Below are 21,681 nucleotides of genomic sequence, written 5' to 3' on the forward strand. Positions count from 1 at the left end.
TCTTGGACACACGGAAGGATTTGATGGTTGTGATTATGAAGGTAGAGGCTATGACGTTGCCTATCTATACTCTCCAAAGTTCCATTGACTGCCATCCATCATACCGCGGCTATCCATCTGCATCGCTGCATCTTGGATTGGATCTACCCCATAAAACCCAGAACCATCGTAAGCATCCCAGCTCACCTGAGTCTGGTTTTGACCCAGGCCATCGAATCGCATCGTTGCACTTGCTGCGGACGTCGTATCATCGCTTACCATTTCGTTGAACATACGCCACCCTTGCCATCCGCCGGGGGCCTCTTCGTCCACTTCCATGAAAGCCTCTTTCACGGCGTCCGTGACCATGTGCGACATGGTAGGTTTGTTGCTGTGCGTTGGAAGTTGTGACGCTTGTCCGCGACTCTCTCGTCGACTCCGCGGCGTCATACCAGGCTCTGCATCCATGTCGAGCTGCAACGGTCGCGACCCGTTACCGTGCATCGTCGTAGTAGGCGCCGTGTTCACGATCGTCTTGAACAAGCTTCCGGATAATGCGTCGAAGATGTCGCGATATTTGACGGCACCTGGCCACTTCTCGCCGAAGATAGTCAGGATCTGCGAGCAGGCCCGTGTCGCCTCTAGAACATCGTAGGAGAAGAGAGATCGATCCCGCCAAATGCAGTACACCAGTGTCAAGCCAGCCACAAAGCACGAATGGAGGGAGATCATGGTGTATGTCAGTGTACGGTTCTGACTCAATCGCTTGTATGCGTTACAAACACAGGCCGCTGAGCGCGCACAAGTGATAAAGCGCATGTCTGATGTGTCAAGTGTTGGAAGAAAGACTGTGAAAAGGAACAGCACTGCTTTGTGGTACTGAACACCATAGAAGTCTCGGGCGTCAAGATATGCGCTTTCCGGGTCGTACATCCAGGTGATCTTGTTTTCCTTCTTCGGTGTCTGTGGATACGTTCGTAGCCATTCGTCCAGGTCGCTCCGAATGGCAGCCATTTTTCGGTCAAGTTTGGCCCGCTGTTCCGGTGTTCCGTTGAAGACATCTCTATCAACGCGAAATACAGCCTTATGGATGCGTGACTGGATCTGGTCAAGCTTGATGATGTGTATGAAAGGCTCGATATTGGACCACTGGGCTTTGTCCGAATCTGGAACTTCCGAATGCGTCAAAGTATAGAACTCGGGACTAGTGCTGGGAAGCTTTTCAACACGTCAGCGAGCACACCATAATTTGGTTGGGCAACAGAACCTCGACGTTGATGTCTCTGTCTGCAATCGCGAACGCTCTCCCAAGGACAATGCTAGTCACTCTGTCAAGACAGTAGCATGCCCAAAAATTGCCTAGATGTAGGTGTGCGGAGTCAGTGCATGTCTCACGTGCAGTTCGTACATAGAAATCTACTTACGTCGCCGAATTTCTGCATCCCTTGCATGCTCAGGTGAGTCCCTCACCGTCTTCTTCCTGTGCAAGCCCATCTCGATGCACACGGAGGTTGCAAATCGGATCTGAGACCAGGCGCCTGCCCCGTAAGGCGATCTCTGGCCGTGTACTCCAAGCAAGATGAGGAATTGTACCGTCGCAAGGTTGTGCTGATCTAAGATGTAGTCCATTGGCTCGGTAGCTGCGACAAGATGATGCTGCGACCTGTGAGTTTCATAGCTTAGTCCGTGCTAGTCAGCCTTACCTCAGAATCTACACCGCAAGGCTTTCGTGTCAAAGACAGGAAGCGGGCAGTTATGGCATATATCAAGTGGAACATGCTTCGTTCAATGATAGTCAGGGCGCCTCGAACGAATTGCTTTTCGAAAAGTTTTGTGTAAACCACACGATCTAGCAACGGCCAGCGCGTGTGTATGCGTTCGAAGAAGACGTCAAACAACATACGAGCCTGCTGCCGATCCGGAAAGTCGGCGCTGGTCTCATCGGAATTAGTAGACTCGGGAGGAGCAGGTGGTCTCGAAGTTCCCATAGCCTGGCATGTTTGGGTCACGGGTTGAGTAACTGCTCTCTTGCCAGAACTTCGGAAAATGGAGGACTGGATGATGCGAGCAATGGTGGCACCGGAACTAGAGCCAACATAGTAAGGCTCTGATGTTGTATCTGTGGTTCCAGATGCGCACAAAGACAGGTAGGCAACGCCGTCCACGAGCGAGGTCCGGTCCTCACCCTCAAGATCCTCAGAGAAACAGTCTTCTCGGGATTCGCTGCGCGATATACTGGGCTGGAGCTGGAGAACCAGAGGGGGTTCTTCAACATCCATAGAAGACGTGTGCTGTAGAGTCTCTGGGCCATTGTCATAGTGGTCCTCAGCATGATCGGGGAGGCGGGCCTCAAGAAAGGCGATTCGTTCTTCTAAAGCATTGATATAGCTGAGGGGTCAGAAGCAGATCGTAGGTATGCTGATGACCACGGGATGAACCTACACAGACTTGCCGCCAGGGTACTGAGGACGAATAGTCCTTTCGTACGCGCAAGCTACGCCAGCTCGCTGGCACGATCTGCACACTGGACGTGCACCATCACACTACATCATCTTTAGCCCATACTCTCGCAGCAGGCATTGTGCGGCGTGACGTACACGCTGCTTTCTCCTCTTGCATCTTGAGCATGCCAAGGCCACGCGAGACTTCCTGGTTGCAGCAGATGGAGGGCTCGTGGCGTTCGACCGAGCTTGAGCAGCGGAATTCGATATCGGTACTGGATCCGCTGTCGAACCTATCACCCCCTGGCTGGTAGAGGGGCTTACAGGGCTCTCTGGGTAGGATTGCAACATGACCTCGTCGTCGAGAGTATGGCAAGGAAACGACAGCCCTGCAGCTTTCGGCTCGAACGCATACCGTCTGGCTCCATATTTCTCCACGCGCGATATTGCATTGAAGAGATGGGATGTATGAGCCGACGTGTATCTTATCGCGGATTGTCCGGAACAGGTTAGGGCAACACATCACGTGGCCTTATCTCGGTTGCAATCATCCGTTGCGGTTCGGGGCTCGAAAGATTACAGAAGAACTACGCCCCAACAAGAAACATATCGGAGCTACACAGCGTCCTCCTATCTTTACCCCTGCTGTTTACCTCATGTTACGCGCTCCCGTAAGGCTTGAGGAGAGCTGATGCGCGCATGGCAATATGGTCGGCTAAAAACTCGCCGAAAGAGGCTTCCCCAGAAGCCATGGCTTTGGTCAATCGAGGTCCGATATGCTTGTGATACGTGAATCATCTGGAGTTGGCACAAGGTCCGATCGACATATGAGAAACCATGGCCCGCCAACGTGGAGAGGGTTTGAGAGGCTGTCCACGTCTAGTAGTCAATCACACCAGCCCACTACAGCACTATGGGAAGAGTTCAGTTTCTGACCAAGGACCGGTTCGCAGCACCCTTCCGCTCCAAGGAGGCCTTTGTCGACTTCATCAAAGCCCCACAAGGCAATGACGGCCACGTTCCAATTGGCGACGAAAGATGGTCCAACAAAGATCTTGAGCCAACGCCAGTCGAACAGAGAACTTGGACCTGGTGAGTACCCTCAAGTACGTCTAACATGGAGCGTCCTCTGACAGATGAAGGTTTAATCTACCGCTATACTGGTTTTCCAACCAGTTTTCCCTCGTCGGCTGGAATACCGGCTCCGCTCTCGTAGCCGTCGGCCTAACATGGCAACAATCCTTCGTATCGGCCTGCATTGGCTCTTTCCTTGCTGCGGTCGTCGTCGTTCTTATGGCTCGGCCAGGCGTTAAGTATCACATTGGATTTCCTGTGATTGCACGCGCAGTGATGGGCATGTACGGCTCCTACTTCTTCGTTTTCATCCGAGCCATTGTGTGCATCATCTGGTACGGCATTCAAACCTTCTACGCCGGTAACATCCTTTCGGTGATGCTCCGTTGCATCTTCGGTAGCTCTTGGCAAAACTTTACGAACACACTCTCTCCTACTGCGAGCGTCACCTCAAAGCAGCTTTTGGCCTTTTTCATGGCCTGGTTGATGGAGTTCCCGTTCATGTGGGTCCATCCTAGGCACATTCACTACATCTTCACTGCGAAAGGGTTCATTATGCCAATTGCGGCTTTTGCAGTGTTCGGATGGTGCATGGCCAACGGAGGTGGACTCGGCGCGATGGACCTTGCTTCCGACGAAGGCGAGCTTGCTGCCTCGGTAACTCCTCTAGGATGGAGCATTATGGCCGGCATCAATACCATCTTCGGCTCCCTCTCGCCTATGCTGGTCAACCAGCCTGATCTTTCTCGATACTGCAAAAAGCCTCGAGATGCTGGTGTAAGCCAGGGCATTAGTGTCTTCGTGTCCTCCATTATCGTGTTCTTCCTGGGCATGGCCTCGACGACTTCCATGCAGTCAGCATACGGCGTCGCCTACTGGAATATCTGGGACCTCTTCGAGGCTATTCTCGATCGCCATTTCGGCGCTGGTGCGCGTGCAGGTATCTTCTTCGCTGCTCTAGCATTCTATCTTGGAGTTTTCGCGACGAACTTTGGAGCAAACTCCATTCCGTTTGGAAGTGACATGACTGGTCTCTTCCCAAAATGGCTTACCATTCGTCGTGGCCAAGTGCTTTGCGCCATCCTTGGTGTAGTCGTGCAGCCATGGCAGTTGATGAAGAATGCTTCAGCCTTCTTGAGGTAAGGTCCCAATCAAGTTTCGTATTGATTATACTGACATTTGACAAGCTTCTTGGGTTCCTACAACATCTTCATGGCACCTCTTTGCGGCGTCATCATCGTTGATTATTTCATCGCGCGAAAGGGAAACATACACGTTCCATCTTGCTACGATGGTAGAAAGACAGGCCTCTACTGGTTCTGGTCCGGTGTGAACTGGAGCGGCGTGGCGGCATGGCTACTTGGTACTACTATGGGTATCCCAGGTCTCATCGGCCAGTACGAGCCGCAGATCATATCGGCAGCTGCGCAAAACATGTACCGTATGGGCTGGCTGTTGACCTTCTTCACGGCAGTGATCATTTATTACGTCCTCACTTTCGTCGTCAAACCTCGAGTATTCCCAGTCGGACGAGAAAGCACGCCGTTCAAACGGGAATGGCTAGCGAATGAGGGCCGCGAGGGTTTCTTCGACGGAGACAGAGACGGTGGAGAGATTTATGCCGCTGCAACGCCTCCCATGACTGATGGGGGAGACGACGTTGAGATTGGCGAGAAGTCACCCAAGGTCACCTTCTAGATCTAGAGAAGCGAGAAGTAATGTGGTAGAACTAAATTTGTATCCGAGCATCTCCATAACTGAACTTCAAATCACATCTTCTGTGAAGCAATCGTGAAACTATCTTTGCAGCCACATCAGAACGTGTGTAAGACTCTTTGACAGGCTAACAGATTCAGAAGCCACTTCTTCCCGTGCTTCACAATTGGCTGATCACTTGGAGTTCCGATCGGAACCGGCGTTCCGAAAAAGTGGGATGCCGTTATCGGCTCTCGCTGTGAGTACCTTACCCTTGTAAGACAAGTATCTGGCTATCGCGATCAGCGGGCCTACACGGGACATGTAATAGCTGCCTGTTATGGTGCGGGTCAGTTGAGCCGATGGCATCGTTACCGCGTTGTTGCCTCCGGCATCTAATGACGCAGCAACCTTTACGGCTCATAGAGACCACGTCTTCAACCTTCTCTTCATAACATCGCGAAAGACCTCGATTGTCGCATACCTACATAGCAGCAGCAGCTACATATAGGCAGCTCGGTCACAGAACTCACAAGACCATGGGTTCCGATCTCTACAGGCTCACAGCCAGCGAAATCTCGGCCAAGATCAAAGCAGGCGAAACTTCAGTCGAAGAATACGCAAAATCACTTCTCGAGCGCATTAAATCGCGCGATGAAGCCGTTCAAGCATGGGCATACCTTGATCCCGAGTACGTTATCAAGAAGGCGAAAACGCTTGATGCCATTCCAGCAGCTGAGCGGGGGCCACTGCATGGCGTTGCCATTGCCGTAAAAGATGTCATCTACACCAAGGGTAAGGTACTACGATAACAGTTACGTCCGACTTGACTAATCTTCTAGATATGCCTACGCAGTTCAACTCACCCATATATGCCAATGACGCGCCGCAAGTAGATGCTGGCTCCATAGCAATACTGCGCAAGAACGGCGCACTCATTCTCGGCAAAACAACCACCACCGAGTTCGCTGCAACAACCACGGGCCCGAAAACACGGAATCCGCACGACCCGAATCGTACCCCTGGTGGCTCTTCATCCGGATCCGGAGCCGCAGTGGGCGATTTCCAAGCGCCTATTGGCCTGGGTACGCAGACTGGTGGCAGTACCATTCGTCCTGGCTCATACAATGGCATCTACGCCCTCAAGCCCACATGGAACTCTATAACCCGCGAAGGCCAAAAGATCTACTCGCTGATTTTGGATACACTTGGCCTTTACGCACGCAGCGTGGCTGACCTAGAACTCCTCGCTGATACCTTTGCCATTCACGATGATGCTCCGCCTCCAACAGGCTTCACAGTGAAAGGTGCGAAATTCGCCTTTCTCAAGACGATGGTGTGGCCAAATGTCGGCCCTGGCACAACCGCCGCACTTGACAAAGCTGTCTCACTCCTTCGTGCGCATGGAGCTGAGGTTGAAGAAATCGACCTCCCAGCGCATTTGAATGAGTTGCCGAACTGGCACGCGACAGTACTCAACTCTGACGGCCGAACTGCATTTCTGCCAGAGTACACGGTGGCCAAGGACAAGATCTCGGAACAGCTTGTGGGCCATGTTGAGAACAGCGGAAAGATCTCGCGCAAAGCGCAACTTGAAGCCTTTGACGAGATTGCAGCAGCAAGACCAGTCGTGGACGATATACTTGGCAAATACGATGCCGTACTTACGCCGAGTGTGCCAGATGAGGCGCCGCTGGGGATTGAGAAGACGGGAAGTGCGGCTTTTTGTTTGATCTGGACGGTAAGTTATGCTGTGAGCTAGCAGAGTGAAACCTGGCTAATACGCGTATAGGCACTGCATACACCAGTGGTGAACGTTCCAGGATTCAAAGGCGAGAATGGAATGCCAATCGGCGTATCACTTGTGGCGCCTCGCTACCATGACAGACGACTGCTCGCTGTAAGCAAAAAGGTGGGTGAGGTCTTCGAAGCTGAGGGTGGATGGAAGCATTCTGTATAGCTTTGTTACAATTATGAACCAACCAACGAGATCAAAGCGACCCTGGAAAATCTATGGAACGCATGTGCACGCAACATGGACGTGGTGCTTTTTCGCGTAGAAAGTTGAATAGGAGATGGCTGCAAGGAAGCAAGGGGTGGATTACATAATGCGGCGGTCGGCGGTGGCTGCAGACAGTCGCCGATGGCTTCGTAGCTTCGCGTGTCCGACATCATCATCGCTTGCACCAAATCTCACAACCATGACGCCGCGCACACGGCTGGCAGCCACTACGGCTTCCGGGCTACTGCGAAGCTCAAGACGGCTCGTAACCTCAAGACCATCCCCCCTCACTGCTGCTCTGACAGCGTGCTCGGCCCGCAGCTTCTCGCAGCTCAACTCGCTCTCCGCCACAGACCCGACCAACGTCTTCTCCTCTTTCGGCAGCTCCAGCTCCAACTCAAAGTCTGGGCTTCCCTCTTACTTCTCGTCAAGCAAGCGTCTGCCCACAAACACCGTGATCCGCTTCGTGCCGCAGCAAACAGCATGGATTGTAGAGCGCATGGGAAAGTTCAACCGCATACTCGAGCCTGGTCTTGCCGTCCTGATTCCCTTCATTGACAGGATCGCCTATGTCCGCAGTCTGAAGGAGAATGCCATTGAAATCCCCAGCCAGAGCGCCATCACAGCGGACAATGTCACATTGGAGCTCGATGGTGTGCTTTACACCAGGGTGTTCGACGCATACAAGGCCAGGTAAGCATGCCATAGCCCAGAAGCCAAGGACAGATCTGACATGTCGCAGCTACGGTGTAGAAGACGCAGAGTATGCCATCTCCCAGCTGGCGCAAACCACGATGCGCTCCGAGATTGGTCAGCTCTCCCTCGACCATGTCCTCAAAGAACGCGCCAACCTCAACGCCAACATCACGGCCGCCATCAACGAGGCAGCACAAGACTGGGGCGTCACCTGTCTGCGATACGAGATCCGTGACATTCACGCACCCGAACCCGTCGTCGAGGCCATGCATCGCCAAGTAACTGCCGAACGTTCAAAGCGAGCCGAGATCCTGGAATCAGAAGGTCAGAGGCAGTCTGCAATCAACATTGCTGAAGGAAAGAAACAGTCCGTCATCCTGGCCTCTGAGGCCCTGCGGGCTGAGCAGATCAACATGGCAAACGGAGAGGCCGAAGCCATCTTGTTGAAGGCTACTGCGACTGCCAACGGCATTGACGCAGTCGCTCGCTCTATTTCTCAGGGTGGAGGCGCGGCACAGAACGCCATCTCGCTTTCCGTCGCTGAGAAGTACGTGGACGCGTTCGGCAACTTGGCCAAGGAGGGCACAAGCATTGTTGTTCCAGGCAATGTTGGCGATATGAGTGGCATGATTGCTAGCGCCATGGCAGTATACGGCAACGTTAATGCCTCCCAAGCAAAGGCGCAGGCGTCGAAGATGGTCGACGGCGGCAGCAGTAAACAGATCCAAGAGCTCGAGAGCAAGTTGAACGATGCTGAGAACGGATCTAGCCAGATGCACAACGAGATCAACAGGGTCATGGACGAGAGGCTGACTAAGAGGTAGCCAGTACCCTTGGATGAGGGATGACAGAGCGGCAACGCGATACGACTGTACATTATACCACGCTGTATAACTAGCAACGAACCAGCAAGCGATTGCATTAGGGTTATGGTTATTGAATATGGGCACGACCCAAAAACAAGCATCATTCGCGGAGTCTTCTCTCTTTCACTTTGGAACTCGACTCCTCGTACGTCTTAAGGAGATAGCGAACATAACTACACTTGACTTTTTAACTCGAATGTTAAACTAAGCGCTCCACAGCCTCAGCAGCCAGAATCGCGATTTGCTTTCCATCTTCCCAAATCCAATCATGGCCGCCCTTTAGATCCCGCACATTAACCACCCTTCTTCCTTCAGCCTTGACCTCGTCCTCGTCATCTCCAACTTCCATGACTGCAGAGATGGAGATATGAAGTCAGTGTATGTCCCACATGTGTTTCGTACAGTCACAACTTACCAATATTCCACCCCTCCCTATCCAGCGCAACACACATGACATCCCTCTGGGCCCTCTCCACCAGCTCATCTTCATAGCTATGGCATAGCATCAACAGCTTGCCCTCCGGCCACTGTTGCGCATTGTATTTGCCCGAAACAGGTGACGCTGCCTGCCACTCTGCTTGGTCCTCACCAAAAGCCCCAACGACAAAGTTTTTGTAAATTTCCGAAATATACTCTGGAGTTGTAGGCGGGAGATGGTTCCGAAGGAGTAGCGATAGGTTGTATATGCCCGATATCAAGATCAACGCTTCCGGTTGCGGGGAGGGAATAAGTTCAGCCGTGAGACCGACAGCAGAGATGAGTTGGCAGAGCAGTGTAGCGCCGCAGGAATGCCCTACCCCTATCCATCTCTTCATCCCATATTCGCGCTGTAGGTATCGTATTCCGTGCGCGACGTCACGAACATGTTGTGGGTGTTTAGAAGAGCGCTCAGGGTCGCCAGGCGTACTTGGCTGCGTCGCGTGGTCGGGATAAGGAGAGAGTCTATAGTTCAGACTTGCGACGCCGGCGATGTTGTCCAGTGTCGCAGAGTGCGAAGTGACAAGGTGCTTGATAGTAGGCTCAAAGCTCTGCGATTCTATGAGGGGGTCGCGCCATGCGCCGCCGTGGACGTAGACGAGCCATATCGCGTTGTTGGCATTTTTGGACGTCTCCTCGAGGGGCCGGGGAAGCCAGACGTCGAGGGTCTGAAGGCGACTTGGGGGATCGCTGTAAGGGATGGAAGGGATGTGTCTGGGGAAAGCGGTGGCTGTCATGTTTCAATCAGATTGGGTGAGGTAATGTTTGGCGGGGGTGTTTGGCAGATGCTAAGCACTGAGATTTGCCGAGGTCGGCATTGATGTCAACCATGGCTAAAGTTGATCTGGAACATTTATACTTCTGTAAACGCGAAGAAACGTGTTGACGGCGGCTTCTTTTCGTCTTCGGTATACAGATTGATAGTTTGACTGTATCGGAACGGAACCTACCCGACAGTCGGTTGACCCGTCGGATGCTGGTACATTTGAACATCACACAGTCTGGGCACCACCATCCACTCTAACAAGTACATCACAAGCAAAAACGTCTAAGCAATCGTGTTGTATCCAAATGTTTGATATATTTCCCCAACATCGTGTACAAAAAAGGTACTACTAACATAGCCGATGTTTTCATCCAAGCCATGACTAAACTTAACAGACATTATTTCCGTCAGAGACACATGCCAGTGCCGACGCCGTGGTACTGCGATGCAAATTCGTATCGCAATGCTAATGCAAGACCCAAGGTATCTTAAGGACCGCTATCCTCATAAAAATAAAACGTCGAAGCCAAAAATGAACAAACAATGCGATGGACACATTTACAAGAATGCGGCCATGAAGGCACCGAAGCCAACAAGGCTACCAGCGGCAGCCTTGACGTTGACGGCAGCACCAGTGGCGTCAGCACCGGCGCCAGAGCCAGTGGGAGAGCCAGAGGCGTCAGTGCCAGTAGCGTCAGAGTTGTCAGAGCCGTCGGAAGCAGTAGCGTCGGAGTCAGCACTGGTCGGCGAGGCAACAAGAGCGACGGTAGTGCTGCTGTTGGCGCTGACGGTGACGGTGCGAGTGGAGTTGACCATGGAGCCGGTACCAGTTCCAGCAAGAGTAAGAGTGTGGACACCAGGGCCGACGGCAGGGATGTCAGCAGGTGCTGGCTGAGTGGTGACAACAGCGGGCTGGGTGGTGACGGCGTCGGGCTGAGAAGCGATGGAGGTGTCAGCCGCAGGCATGCCAGTTACGACACCGAGAGAGTTGGTCTGGGTGAGGTAGGTAGTCTGGGGAGCCGGGTCGATGGAGGATGAGGGAGCAGAGGAGTCCTGGATGAATGTCAGTAAATTGTTCGAAGTAGTGCGCGAATTGATGGACGAGAACATACCTGAGCCGACGCAACGGCGAAAGCAACAGCGGAAACGAAGATGGAGGCGCGCATATTGACGGTTGTGCTGTGTTTGTTTTGAACGATTGAACTCTGTAGCGATGGTCTTTGACGAGAGGGTGTCAAGTAGCGATTGAGACGATGCGAACAGTGATTGAATGATGCGAGATGGGAAACAAACTTCAAGCTTGGTGAGAGACGCGTCCTCCTTTTATTGCCTCTGCTCCATTTCACCCGCACCCAAGAACCAGCGTCGGAGCTAACCCTGGCCCTGGAACGCCACTTTGACCCGGCAACCAGCCCTAAAGCGAGCCCCATGCTATCCCTGAACAGGCGGACTGTCGTCCAGACAAGCGTCTAGCGGCCTCCACAACCAATAATAGCATCCTGCGTGGCCAGGATGTTTCGTGTTCGTGATCGAGGCGGAGATTTTTTTCTATTGAGTAGACTTCTCCTTCAGGGCGTCCAGATGGTGATCCATATTATCGGCCTTCACATGGGTGGCCTGGATGACTGTCGTCGCTGTAAGAATCGAGATGGAAGCTTGTCTGTTGGTTGCGCCGACTCGGCTGAGCTTCAGGCGCTTCCTGCTGTGCCTCTTCCCAGCCATGTTTCCTGCCCCGGGTTGCGAAACCAATTCGCATCCTGCAACCCATGTGGTGCCACCAAACAAACCATGTTCCTATAGGAACAGTGCACATCTCGTCGTCATTTCCCCATCCAACCGCCTGTTTACCCTAGCACATCCTCCACTTTCTCTCGTTTTCACGCCCATGCGCTTCATGCAGCGGTCAAACGTCAAACGGCTACCCACCACCCACCTGCTGCTTTCCCAACCATTTTCTCAACCACATGCGCGCCAGCTTTGGACTACGCTGACACATAATCGACATAATCGATACCGAGCCGCAAAACGCTAATCCCCAGACACGCGCTATAGTTTAGCATGCCGCAGATGCAGAGTCTTCGCGTTGTTGATGGCAAGACTAATTACGCGTCCAATGAAGTTAGCCTACTAAAATTAGTCGTCTTGTCGGCGTGACCTCGTGTCGAGAAGATTCGTTGTCTTGTCACCGCGGTGGCCGTGCGTCTTCGTAAACTGCGGGCTGAGCAGGGGGCCTGGAACGGAAAACGGGCCCGGAGTCGGTCTGGCCTGAGGCTGGAGGGAAGCGAAATGGTGATGTGATGCGAGCGGGAGGCTGCGATCGAAGTGTCGGGACGTCCGTCGAGCGACGTTAATCTTTTTGACGCAGGTTCAATTGACATGTGCATACAATGTCGCGATTCCAAGGTTCAACAAATGGCGCACTTGCTGCATGCAGCGTGCCAAGGAATTAACAGCCAAGACTGCAGCCGTGGGCCCCTTTCAACCTCACCAGGCCGCCAACGTTCTTACAACACTCTCATGAAGATGCAACGCCCTACAGGGCGCAGTCCTCAGCGCATCGCCTATTTTCAGCTCTCCGCATGATCTGCGATTGATCGTATATGGGCACGGTGGTGCCGGTGCGATCACATTGTAAAGGGGCCTTGCGTGTGGGTCTGCCTTACCACATGTCCAACGTCTAAGATGAAATGCTACACAAGAGGCGGGTAGGCAACAATGTTTCGCAGCGCAAGAGCCAGGTCCCTCTCAACCTGTCAGGCCACCTCTTTGGGTGCAAATTTCAGAGAGCTTACACATTCCTCTCGAATCAAGGCAAATCTGCGCAGACTATCTAACGGCTCAGAGTTGGAAACTCGATCAATATTTCTAACCATCCGGCATACCTCGCCAATATCGTCTCGCACCATCACCAAAAACTTCTACAAACGCGATGGACTCATTGTGCTGCAATACGCCAGGACACATCCCATTAGCTGAACCACAACGCACCAAGTAGCTCGTGATCATGACCACAAAAGTACATCCCGGACACAGTCCTGTACATAGTAAATTCTCTCTTCGCGGCGGACACGAATCTCTCCACGGGTGCGTTCTTGTTTCCGGATTTGTTCCTGTTCATGCACCTTACTGTGCACCCGTTATGCATACGCATAAGCTTCGTACAAGACTTGCAAACTTGGCAAGCTTAACGTATGTCAAGACACTTCTCGCATGGCTGCAGTGGACGCTTCAGATCTTCCAAGCCTAGGTGACGTCCGTATTTGTTCTTGATTGCACCCTAGACGATCTTCTACCTCGTTCCCTCGAATCCATGATCAGTTCTAGGACGATATTGTTCTTTTAGGGCATCCTCAGTCGCCGGGACGATCTATCGATTGCTCGCAGCTCCTAGGCTCTAATGACAGATACGAAACTATAGTCTCCCATGGCACATCATTCAATATCGACTACGACCGACCAAAACAAAGTCATGACGACGGTTCCTGCCGTGATTCGAAGTTCTCTGGAACGCAATGTCTACTACAAACCTCCTCGCTCTGTATCTGAGTCCGGAAACCTGGGCAAATTATTGAAAGGCACAGTGAATTGCATCTTGAGTACCAGCAGTGAAACGCGGCGCTGCCGTGGCGAATCAAATGAGCTCACATGGACCATATCTAACGTTGTTGCCTGCGCTCACCGTAGGTCTTTATCCACGAACGACCTCTTCCGCTTTCTCCACCGTCCCTCCCACAACGCTACTAGGTCTCACCCTACACAATTCCGTCCGAGATCTTTTACAAAACTAAGGCTTCCTCTCAATTCCAGACATATCTCCACCAGTCATGATACCACAAACAAGTAAGGAGAATAGTAGAGACGACCTACCTGTGAACGCGCTTGCAAAGCTACTGAAGCCGTCAATGACCACGTCAACTCCGGTAGCGCCCTCAAAGCCGTCCACTGGCACACCATCAGATACCTCGTCTGATATCGTCTCTCGACTCCCGGCCGAGTTGCGCCATATCGTCTACTCACACCTCAACATCCCTGTTGGAGGCCATATTTGGATCGACTGTCCCAGCGACTCTACTTGTACCGATACCTCGCACATCATGTTCCACGCCAATGCAAAGTGGCCGATGAGGGCACACGCGCTTTTTGGAGTATTCCAGGTGCGGCGGAAGATTACGAATTTGCTCTACTATGGAGACTTCCGGAGAATATTCGCTGAGCTGAGTACTGGAGATATCATGGACTACGGTAGCCGCATCTCGATGGGACGACACTTACTAGGCGTCAACAAGGCTATACGAACGGAGGTCATGAACATGGTGTTCGGATGTAAAGAAGTCGAATTGCGTTGTCCGATGCATGATGAAGCTGGTCGCATCCTAAAGTTGCACAGGATAAGTCCTATTGGTACCACCAACCACATTCATCTCCTCCCTTCGGCACTGGCACACATGACATCAGTCACTATCTGGAACTGTGAGTGCGGGATGGAGAGTGACTGCCAGTCTCTCCAGTTCATCGCAGTGAACTTTACCAATCTACGTCACCTGACGTATCACACACAGTTGTCGTTTTTATGCCTTGTCCCTGCCGAAGAGGTCAACGCTCTTGCAAAGATATTTCGGGTCGTTACAGGGACTGCGAAGAAGCTTGAGATACTGCGCTTTGCATGGAATGAAGAAGACTCGACTGCTGTCCAGTGCTGGAATCTGAAACAACAGGAGATGACTCGAGACAAGCCAGATTGGGACACGATTGCGTTGGAAATCCAGCAGCTTGTGGATGGACTCAAGGACAAGGTGGAAGCCAACGTTGGACTGGAAGGGCCAGAGCTGAAGCACGAATAATTGAAACACGGGAACGGTAACGAGGAACATGGTATCATGGGTTCTTAGCATCAGTTGATCATCTCAAACAAGACAGTTGTTTTGACCGGAACGATGGAGTGCTTTCACAATAAATTTTGCCGATACGAGTATTCGAAACAGAACGTTTCGTAACCTTGACTTATGCCACACTGTTCGTGACTTCGACAAACTTTTGCCACTCGCTGTATGCGGCTCCACTCGAGATCGCCCACTTGGCTCTCCTGACACCTTCTTTCCAGCGTCCACCTCCCGGGCCAACCTCCTTGATGACGTTTCCATCATCACCTTCTCCCATGTTGCTCGTGTCCGCATCGCAGATACCACTGACGACGAACAAGGCCGCAGTGTTGATGTAAACGAAGTGCAAGATCGGGTCATCTGGCGGAACCTCGCCCGTTAGAATCTTCATCAGGATTTGCGCATTCTGTTCGGGTGACTGTCCAGGACTGACTTCACTAAGAGGGTGCTCGGGAAGTCCGAAGTCGGCCGGTGTGACAGTAAAGTAGTTGATCCTCGCCTCGCCTGTGGAAGCATCCTCGACTATTCGCCAGCAATGCGTTGGTCCAGCGCACGAGAGTTCGTCTAATTCCTCGTCGCCGCAGATGACCATGCCCTTCTTGCAACCAGACTGCTTCAGCGACTCGGCGAAATCAGGTCCGATCTCTTTCCTTGCTACACCTAGCACACGCGCTTCAATCAAGTCATGCAGCGGGTTTGCCAAAGGTCCGAGAAGGTTGAAGATAGTGCGCCAGCCCAGTTGCCTTCGTATGGAAGCAGCGTGTCTGGCTCCAGGATGGAAGATGGGGGCGAACAGAAAAGCGTAGTTTGTCTTTGAGTAAATCTCGTGAATGGTCTTGGGTGTGATAGCGGTGATGACAGGTGGCTTAGGAGGTGCGCAGGACAGAAGGTCTGCTGAGCCAGAGCGAGATGTCGATGCTTTGTTTCCGTGCTTTGCAATCATAAGAAGAGCGCTGGCGAGGATTGAAGACGTAGTACTAATGTTGAAGGTGTTGTGGGAATCACCTCCTGTGCCAACTATGTCGCACAAGCCTCCTTGGTAGCCGCCCTCTTTCCTTGCTCGTTGATTGATGAGTTCTTGAAGGCCCTTGACATCAATGCCAGTGGCATAGTCCCGCATCGCCTTGGAACATTTGGCTAATACATCGGCTTGTCTGTCTTGGTCTGTGAAATGGAGACATGTCAACAAGGCTCCTGTCTGGACTTCGGAGAGGCTGTTTGTGAAGATCAAGGCAAGGGCTGCTGCTATCTCGTCGGCTGTTGGTTTGGTAGTCGGTGACTCATGCCAGAGCCGTTTGAGAAGGGGCGTGATGGATATTTTCTTGTCCTCGTCATCGCCAGCCTGGGTAGCCATCATGTACGCTGATAGTCGTGGTCCTTGCGCCCTTGTCCTGCTCCGGTGTATGCGAGCTGGCGGGGTAGTTGGCGGGGTGTATGTTTGCAGTGACAATGTATACCAATTGGTAGTCTTGGTATGACGAAGTTAGGGCCGAAAGGATGTGTTCTTCAGAAGACCCTGAAAGCAAGCGACCAGTTGAGTCACAGTATGGCCGCACGGAGGTGCTTTCAAAGTCCGCACCTGGGTCACAACATGCACCACGACCAAGGCTCCACCACGCTAGCCCGTAAGCCGTTAGCCACACAAAACGCCGATGCCAAGGCCCTCAAAATCTCGACTCAGTGCTCTCGCCGGCGTGCAATCTTTCCAAGGTCATGACGGGTCAGAGTTTCTTCTCTGACGGACCTTGTAGCTCCACCTTTCGCGACACCAACCGACTCAAATGGGGAAGAAGCGAACCCATGCCGAGACCAAGCATGGCTTTACGAAGCCTTCTCCGGACAAGAGTCGGATGAGCGCGAAGAACGACACCAGGGACGGCGCGCGGAACGACAAGAAAGACCAGCGCAAGGATGGCGACAACAAGAAGGCGCGGTCGCAGCTGGTGCGCATGAGCAGGAGCACGATTTGATCCATCACAATGCTAATTTGCAGTAGCTTCTCAAGCCGCAGCCGGAATGGCATACCATAGAGTTGCCAGAGCTTCCCACGGCCGACAATCCCACGATCCCGCCCCGTTACATCATCGACGCCATCCACGAATATGCCCTTCAACTCCTCGATGCAGAGGCCAAGGAGTATGCGTCGTCGCACCTGGCCAAGGACTCGTCCCACAAGTTCATGGCGACCGTCATGGACTCTGGTACCATGGAGGATAAGGTGTCTGCACTGACCTTGTTGGTCCAAGAGTCGCCGCTGCACACGCAAAAGGCTTTTGGACAGCTCATGGGCCTGTCGCAAAAGAAGAGCAGAAATGCTGCCATGCAGGCTTTGGCTGCGCTGAAGGATCTGCTGGGTCAGGGCGTTCTGCTGCCTCCGGACCGAAAATTGAAGGCTTTTGCACGACAGCCAGGCTTGATCGCTGCACTGCAAGGAAAGAACGTGCAGTGGAAGGCAGGCGACAAGCTGCCGGGCGCTCTCCAGAAAACTCACCTCATTGTGTGGGCATACGAGGATTGGCTAAAGAAACAATACTTTGAGCTGCTGAAGATCCTGGAGACGTGGTCCAACGACGAAGTCGAATACTCGCGCAACCGTGCTGTCACTTATGTCTGGGAGCTGCTGAAGGAGAAGCCGGAACAGGAAGAAAACCTTTTGCGACTGCTCATCAACAAGCTTGGAGACAAGGAAAAGAAGGTCGCATCGAGGGCATCCTACCTGCTGCTTCAGCTTCAGAACACACACCCGCTCATGAAGAACGTCATCATCAGCTCCATCGAGTCCGACCTTATATTCCGGCCAAATCAGAACGGCATAGCCAAGTACTACGCCATCATCACCCTCAACCAAACCGTTCTCAGCTTGAAGGAGCCTGAAGTCGCCAACAAGCTTCTGGAAATATACTTTAGCGTCTTCCTTGGTCTGCTCAAGAAGCAGAGAGAGCACGAGAAGGAGGAAAAGAGAATAAACAAGTACGGACACGTTCAAGGAGGTGGTGGCCAGCCTGGAAAGATGGCGAAGCAGAAGGCGGAAAAAGCGGCTACCATGGCCTTCAAGGTTGAGGACGAGTCGCGAGAGAAGCTGATATCCGCCGTCTTGACGGGTGTCAACCGTGCCTTCCCATTTGCCAAAACCGACGACGCCAAGTTCGAAGAACAGCTCAACATGATCTTCGAAGTGACGCATTCTTCCAATTTCAACACCAGCATCCAGGCCATGACACTCATTCAGCAAATCTCTGCGACCAAGCATTACTCTGCGGATCGCTTCTACCGAACTCTTTACGAATCTCTTTTGGACCCACGACTCATGACAACCTCGAAGCATATCATGTTCCTGAACTTGTTGTACCGCTCGCTCAAGGCTGATACTAGCATTCGACGTGTCAAGGCTTTCGTCAAGCGTTTGCTCCAAATCATCCACATGCATGAGCCCCCTTTCATCTGCGGTGTCTTGTACCTCGTCAACGAACTGATTGTTACATTCCCTACCATCAAGTCCATGTTGTCGACGCCAGAAGACCATGCTGATGACAGCGGCGACGAGCACTACGAGGATGTTGACGAGGACAAGGAGCCATCGGCTAAGAAGGAGGAAGAGAAGTCTGCACAAGTCGTCTACGACTCCAGGAAACGAGACCCGGAACACGCGCATGCTGATCTGTCTTGTCTATGGGAGCTGCTACCGCTTCAAGCACACTACCACCCCTCTGTTCATGTCCTTGCCTCCAAGATCGTCAACCAGGAACCCATCAAGGAGAAGCCTGACCCGACTATTTACACCCTCATGAATTTCCTTGATAAGTTCTCGTTCCGCAACGCAAAGACCAAGGCTCAAGGTGTCCATGGCTCCTCGATCATGCAGCCTATGTCTGGAACTTCCAAGGCCGCATCTTACCTCATCACCGACCGCGACGGCGACCGCACGCATGACCCAGTCAACTCCGAGCAGTTCTGGCGACGCAAGGTCGACGATGTCCGCGTCGACGAAGTCTTCTTCCACACATACTTCGAGAAGGCCGGCAAAGCCAAGCAAGCTGACAAGAAGACGAAGAAGAAGGATCGCAGGAGGGATGACAGTGAAGAGGACAGTGGTGATGAGGATGAGATCTGGCAGGCGCTTGTCAAGAGTCGTCCTGATGTTGAGGGCGATGGAGGTGACGATGATGATCTCAGCGACTTTGACATGGACGACATGATGAGCGACGACGAGGCAGGAGGCATGGACGGCGGCGTCGAACTCAACCTTGGCAGTGACGACGAGGAGGACGAGGCAGTCGGTGGCCACCACGAGGCAGACGACGACGATGACTTTGAGAACTTCGACCTCGACGACGATGATGCCTTCATGGATAGCGATGCTGATGTTCCAGTTGAACTCAACGTGGAAGACGATGGCGATGAGGAGAAGGAGGGCAGCAAGAAAAAGAAGAGGAAGCTCAAGAATCTGCCCACTTTCGCTTCTATGGAGGACTACGCGAAGCTTATCGGCGATGACGATAGCGAGTAGCTGGGTCCTTCTTTGGTTGCAGAGAAAAACAGGTGCCAGGAGTGAGTCTTGTATGGTATTCTTGACGCGTTTTCCGTCCAGAGGCGTTATTCGCTTGTCCATGGCTTGAGTTTTATTGTAGATATCCCATACCCTTGTAATGGACAATTCTGATAGACCAAGACGGTTGATTTCGTCCACTGTTGTTACTGGATTTTTTACAAATGCTCAAGTTGGAAGTTCTGGTCCGCACATGGATGCGCGCCCTGTTCGGCTGAAATCACGAAGAAGGCACTACGAATCAACTCAATTTGGTTCACAGGCCATGTCAGGCTATATTGTATGCACCAAGTCGAAACGGTAGTGATTACACGACAACGTGAGAGAAGGAGTGGGCAGCAGCGACACCATAACAGACAAGGTGACTACAAATTAGTCTTTGTGGTGTGCGTATGGGCTGAGGTAAATAGTCTGGAATGTTCCAGTCATATTGTATACTCATTAGTAACCATTATTGGTGCTCAGTGAAAGAAATCCTGAGAAGTTGCTACTATCGTCATATTACGACATCGATACCAGAAAACAGAACTTAGCTTGTCGAGTATGTTTATTCAACAGGGCATGTAACTGTATAAAGATTTGTCTCGTGTAGCTGTTCAGCATTAGCTGAGTATTGCTACAACTTCATCTTTACCTCTCCCTGGATTCTTTATATAGTTGTACTTACTCATCTTTTCATGGAGAAGAATCACACCTGATTCATCGAACATCATCTTGCCGCGTCCGAGTCCAGTCAATTCGTCCTCTTCTTCGAAAGGGAAAGTAGACAACAGGACAAAAGAAACCCAGGACCAGCTGAGACCCCCAAAAATCTCCTCTTACACCGCTCAGTATTCGCTACTTTGTCGGCAGTCTCCAACACCCAATGATATCCATTGGCTTTGTCCCACTTGAACCATACAGTGAAGACCTCATCGGCTTTCGAATCCGAGCTTTACAACGGTGATGTTGGTTACGAAGAACTAGTACTCTGTAAGCGCCCCAGCTAAGGTGATCCATGATCCTGTAGACGGCTCGTATGCCCCCCGGCTCTAGGCCTACCGTTCAGTCCATCCGTTAGCTCGCATGTAAGAGTGCATGTTAAGCACGTCAATAAGACACGGCTTGTGTGTGAGTCGCAATGCATAATCACATCTATACGCAAGGGTTGTGTAGCCAGGGAGTTCTAGGATGGTCTAGAAGTGTCATGGCAACCAGAAGATTGAAGTTCTACTTCCAAAAAGAGATATATGCATATCCACTTACCCGTGTTCAAGCTCTGCGTTATCCATTGGTGTATAGGGAATGTATATTATTGCATAATCGAACAGATCCTTCAAGCAACCGAATCACGAGGGCACGATACTGGTGAAAAAAAATTACGAAACCCAAGTTCGTACCAAGGGAAGCTGACGACTGCTTACGTGTTCCGCCCTATGTCACTCTTACACTTACTCGGGGTACGATAGCCGTTTACAACTAGCTTGTCCACATTGCCATGATGCGTTAGACATATTACCCTGTTGGTGCACAAATAGATCACTGCCGTTATCGTGGAGACGGGAAATTGTGATGGTGGAGTAAGAAATGCAGGGTCTCTTGCTAGTCAGCGGTATGCACAATGATACGGCATTCTTCTCCGTGACCACTCCTGAACTAGGGGGATATTACCAGAATGAACACGGCAGATGAGTTGGTAAAACCGTTGGACGACATGTGGGTTCGTGGATACGTTAACAGTTAGCTGCCGGTAATGGACATGCCGAGTCAGAATGCATGTCTTGGAGCGTTCAAAAGTGGGAGACTATGACATATGAACTTACCCTCTTGTTGCAGCAATAAAACATCAAACGTTGGAAGTGGACCCTCCGGGTAGCAAAGAACCCAGTTCAGGAATTAGGCGAACGAACGCGTAAGTTTCTCGATTGTGCGTTAGTATACCGCAGGTTGTGATGGTGGAGTACGACGAGTCAAAACACCGAGATGGCTGCAAGTGAAGGAGGTTAGGGCGCAGTGCGATGCGATGCGACGCGATGTGATATGACTGGAGACGTGATACGAAGGAAATGTCCGATGTCCTTGTTGTAGCTCTCTCGCTTATGCCGGTCATAATGTCCGTGACTGCGAGTGGGTCTTCCTCGGTAGTGTTGCTCGGTGAAATGAGGTCACACACAGATTGTGAAGATGTGGCTGCGTGGCTCTGCAATTTAGAGCGGCTGTCGATATTCGCCTCAGTTACTCTGGGCAAAAGTTTGCAGGTTGTGGATCATGAATTGGTGA

At 52.0% G+C, this 21,681-nt stretch overlaps 8 protein-coding genes across 8 annotated transcripts; 4 read left to right on the top strand and 4 right to left on the bottom strand.

The window, feature by feature from the left end:
• Positions 1-28: 28 nt before the first annotated feature.
• Positions 29-2,877, bottom strand: ACET3X_009660 (uncharacterized protein). The gene is made up of 6 exons (XM_069455800.1): positions 2,577-2,877; positions 2,422-2,522; positions 1,683-2,367; positions 1,404-1,635; positions 1,247-1,338; positions 29-1,197 (listed from the first exon to the last, which is right to left on the bottom strand). Exons 1-6 carry the CDS (start codon positions 2,769-2,771, stop codon positions 61-63), a joined length of 2,442 nt encoding a protein of 813 aa, XP_069302493.1. The 5' UTR covers positions 2,772-2,877; the 3' UTR covers positions 29-60.
• Positions 2,878-3,007: 130 nt separating this feature from the next.
• Positions 3,008-5,240, top strand: ACET3X_009661 (uncharacterized protein). The gene is made up of 3 exons (XM_069455801.1): positions 3,008-3,512; positions 3,563-4,633; positions 4,682-5,240. The coding sequence occupies exons 1-3, from the start codon at positions 3,334-3,336 to the stop codon at positions 5,190-5,192; spliced, it is 1,761 nt and encodes a 586-aa protein (XP_069302494.1). The 5' UTR covers positions 3,008-3,333; the 3' UTR covers positions 5,193-5,240.
• Positions 5,241-5,728: 488 nt separating this feature from the next.
• ACET3X_009662 (uncharacterized protein) lies at positions 5,729-8,711 on the top strand (the record flags this gene model as incomplete). The annotated part of the gene is made up of 6 exons (XM_069455802.1): positions 5,729-5,984; positions 6,032-6,930; positions 6,982-7,089; positions 7,416-7,456; positions 7,513-7,884; positions 7,934-8,711. The coding sequence occupies 6 exons, from the start codon at positions 5,729-5,731 to the stop codon at positions 8,709-8,711; spliced, it is 2,454 nt and encodes an 817-aa protein (XP_069302495.1).
• Positions 8,712-8,899: 188 nt separating this feature from the next.
• ACET3X_009663 (uncharacterized protein) lies at positions 8,900-10,085 on the bottom strand. The gene is made up of 2 exons (XM_069455803.1): positions 9,169-10,085; positions 8,900-9,104 (listed from the first exon to the last, which is right to left on the bottom strand). The coding sequence occupies exons 1-2, from the start codon at positions 9,965-9,967 to the stop codon at positions 8,953-8,955; spliced, it is 951 nt and encodes a 316-aa protein (XP_069302496.1). The 5' UTR covers positions 9,968-10,085; the 3' UTR covers positions 8,900-8,952.
• Positions 10,086-10,554: 469 nt separating this feature from the next.
• On the bottom strand, positions 10,555-11,162 carry ACET3X_009664 (uncharacterized protein; the record flags this gene model as incomplete). The annotated part of the gene is made up of 2 exons (XM_069455804.1): positions 10,555-11,049; positions 11,109-11,162. 2 exons carry the CDS (start codon positions 11,160-11,162, stop codon positions 10,555-10,557), a joined length of 549 nt encoding a protein of 182 aa, XP_069302497.1.
• Positions 11,163-13,820: 2,658 nt separating this feature from the next.
• Positions 13,821-14,837, top strand: ACET3X_009665 (uncharacterized protein; the record flags this gene model as incomplete). Its single annotated transcript, XM_069455805.1, has 1 exon — positions 13,821-14,837. The coding sequence occupies one exon, from the start codon at positions 13,821-13,823 to the stop codon at positions 14,835-14,837; it is 1,017 nt and encodes a 338-aa protein (XP_069302498.1).
• A 160-nt stretch (positions 14,838-14,997) lies between these two features.
• On the bottom strand, positions 14,998-16,233 carry ACET3X_009666 (uncharacterized protein; the record flags this gene model as incomplete). The annotated part of the gene is made up of 1 exon (XM_069455806.1): positions 14,998-16,233. The coding sequence occupies one exon, from the start codon at positions 16,231-16,233 to the stop codon at positions 14,998-15,000; it is 1,236 nt and encodes a 411-aa protein (XP_069302499.1).
• Positions 16,234-16,657: 424 nt separating this feature from the next.
• On the top strand, positions 16,658-19,383 carry ACET3X_009667 (uncharacterized protein; the record flags this gene model as incomplete). The annotated part of the gene is made up of 2 exons (XM_069455807.1): positions 16,658-16,819; positions 16,873-19,383. The coding sequence occupies 2 exons, from the start codon at positions 16,658-16,660 to the stop codon at positions 19,381-19,383; spliced, it is 2,673 nt and encodes an 890-aa protein (XP_069302500.1).
• Between the last annotated feature and the right edge of the window lie 2,298 nt (positions 19,384-21,681).

Source organism: Alternaria dauci, chromosome 10, assembly GCF_042100115.1.
Source record: "Alternaria dauci strain A2016 chromosome 10, whole genome shotgun sequence".
Taxonomy (NCBI): Eukaryota; Fungi; Ascomycota; class Dothideomycetes; order Pleosporales; family Pleosporaceae; genus Alternaria; species Alternaria dauci.

Bases quoted from the DNA above. Each gene is read 5' to 3' on its own strand.
- ACET3X_009660 (XM_069455800.1), bottom strand. From the start codon at position 2,771: ATGTTGCAATCCTACCCAGAGAGCCCTGTAAGCCCCTCTACCAGCCAG. The intron at 2,368-2,421 runs GTAGGTTCATCC...CTGACCCCTCAG, and splicing joins TACCCTGGCGGCAAGTCTGT to CTATATCAATGCTTTAGAAG. The intron at 1,636-1,682 runs GTAAGGCTGACT...CACAGGTCGCAG, and splicing joins CTTGCGGTGTAGATTCTGAG to CATCATCTTGTCGCAGCTAC.
- ACET3X_009661 (XM_069455801.1), top strand. From the start codon at position 3,334: ATGGGAAGAGTTCAGTTTCTGACCAAGGACCGGTTCGCAGCACCCTTC. The intron at 3,513-3,562 runs GTGAGTACCCTC...TGACAGATGAAG, and splicing joins GAACAGAGAACTTGGACCTG to GTTTAATCTACCGCTATACT. The intron at 4,634-4,681 runs GTAAGGTCCCAA...ACATTTGACAAG, and splicing joins AATGCTTCAGCCTTCTTGAG to CTTCTTGGGTTCCTACAACA.
- ACET3X_009663 (XM_069455803.1), bottom strand. From the start codon at position 9,967: ATGACAGCCACCGCTTTCCCCAGACACATCCCTTCCATCCCTTACAGC. The intron at 9,105-9,168 runs GTAAGTTGTGAC...CCATCTCTGCAG, and splicing joins TAGGGAGGGGTGGAATATTG to TCATGGAAGTTGGAGATGAC.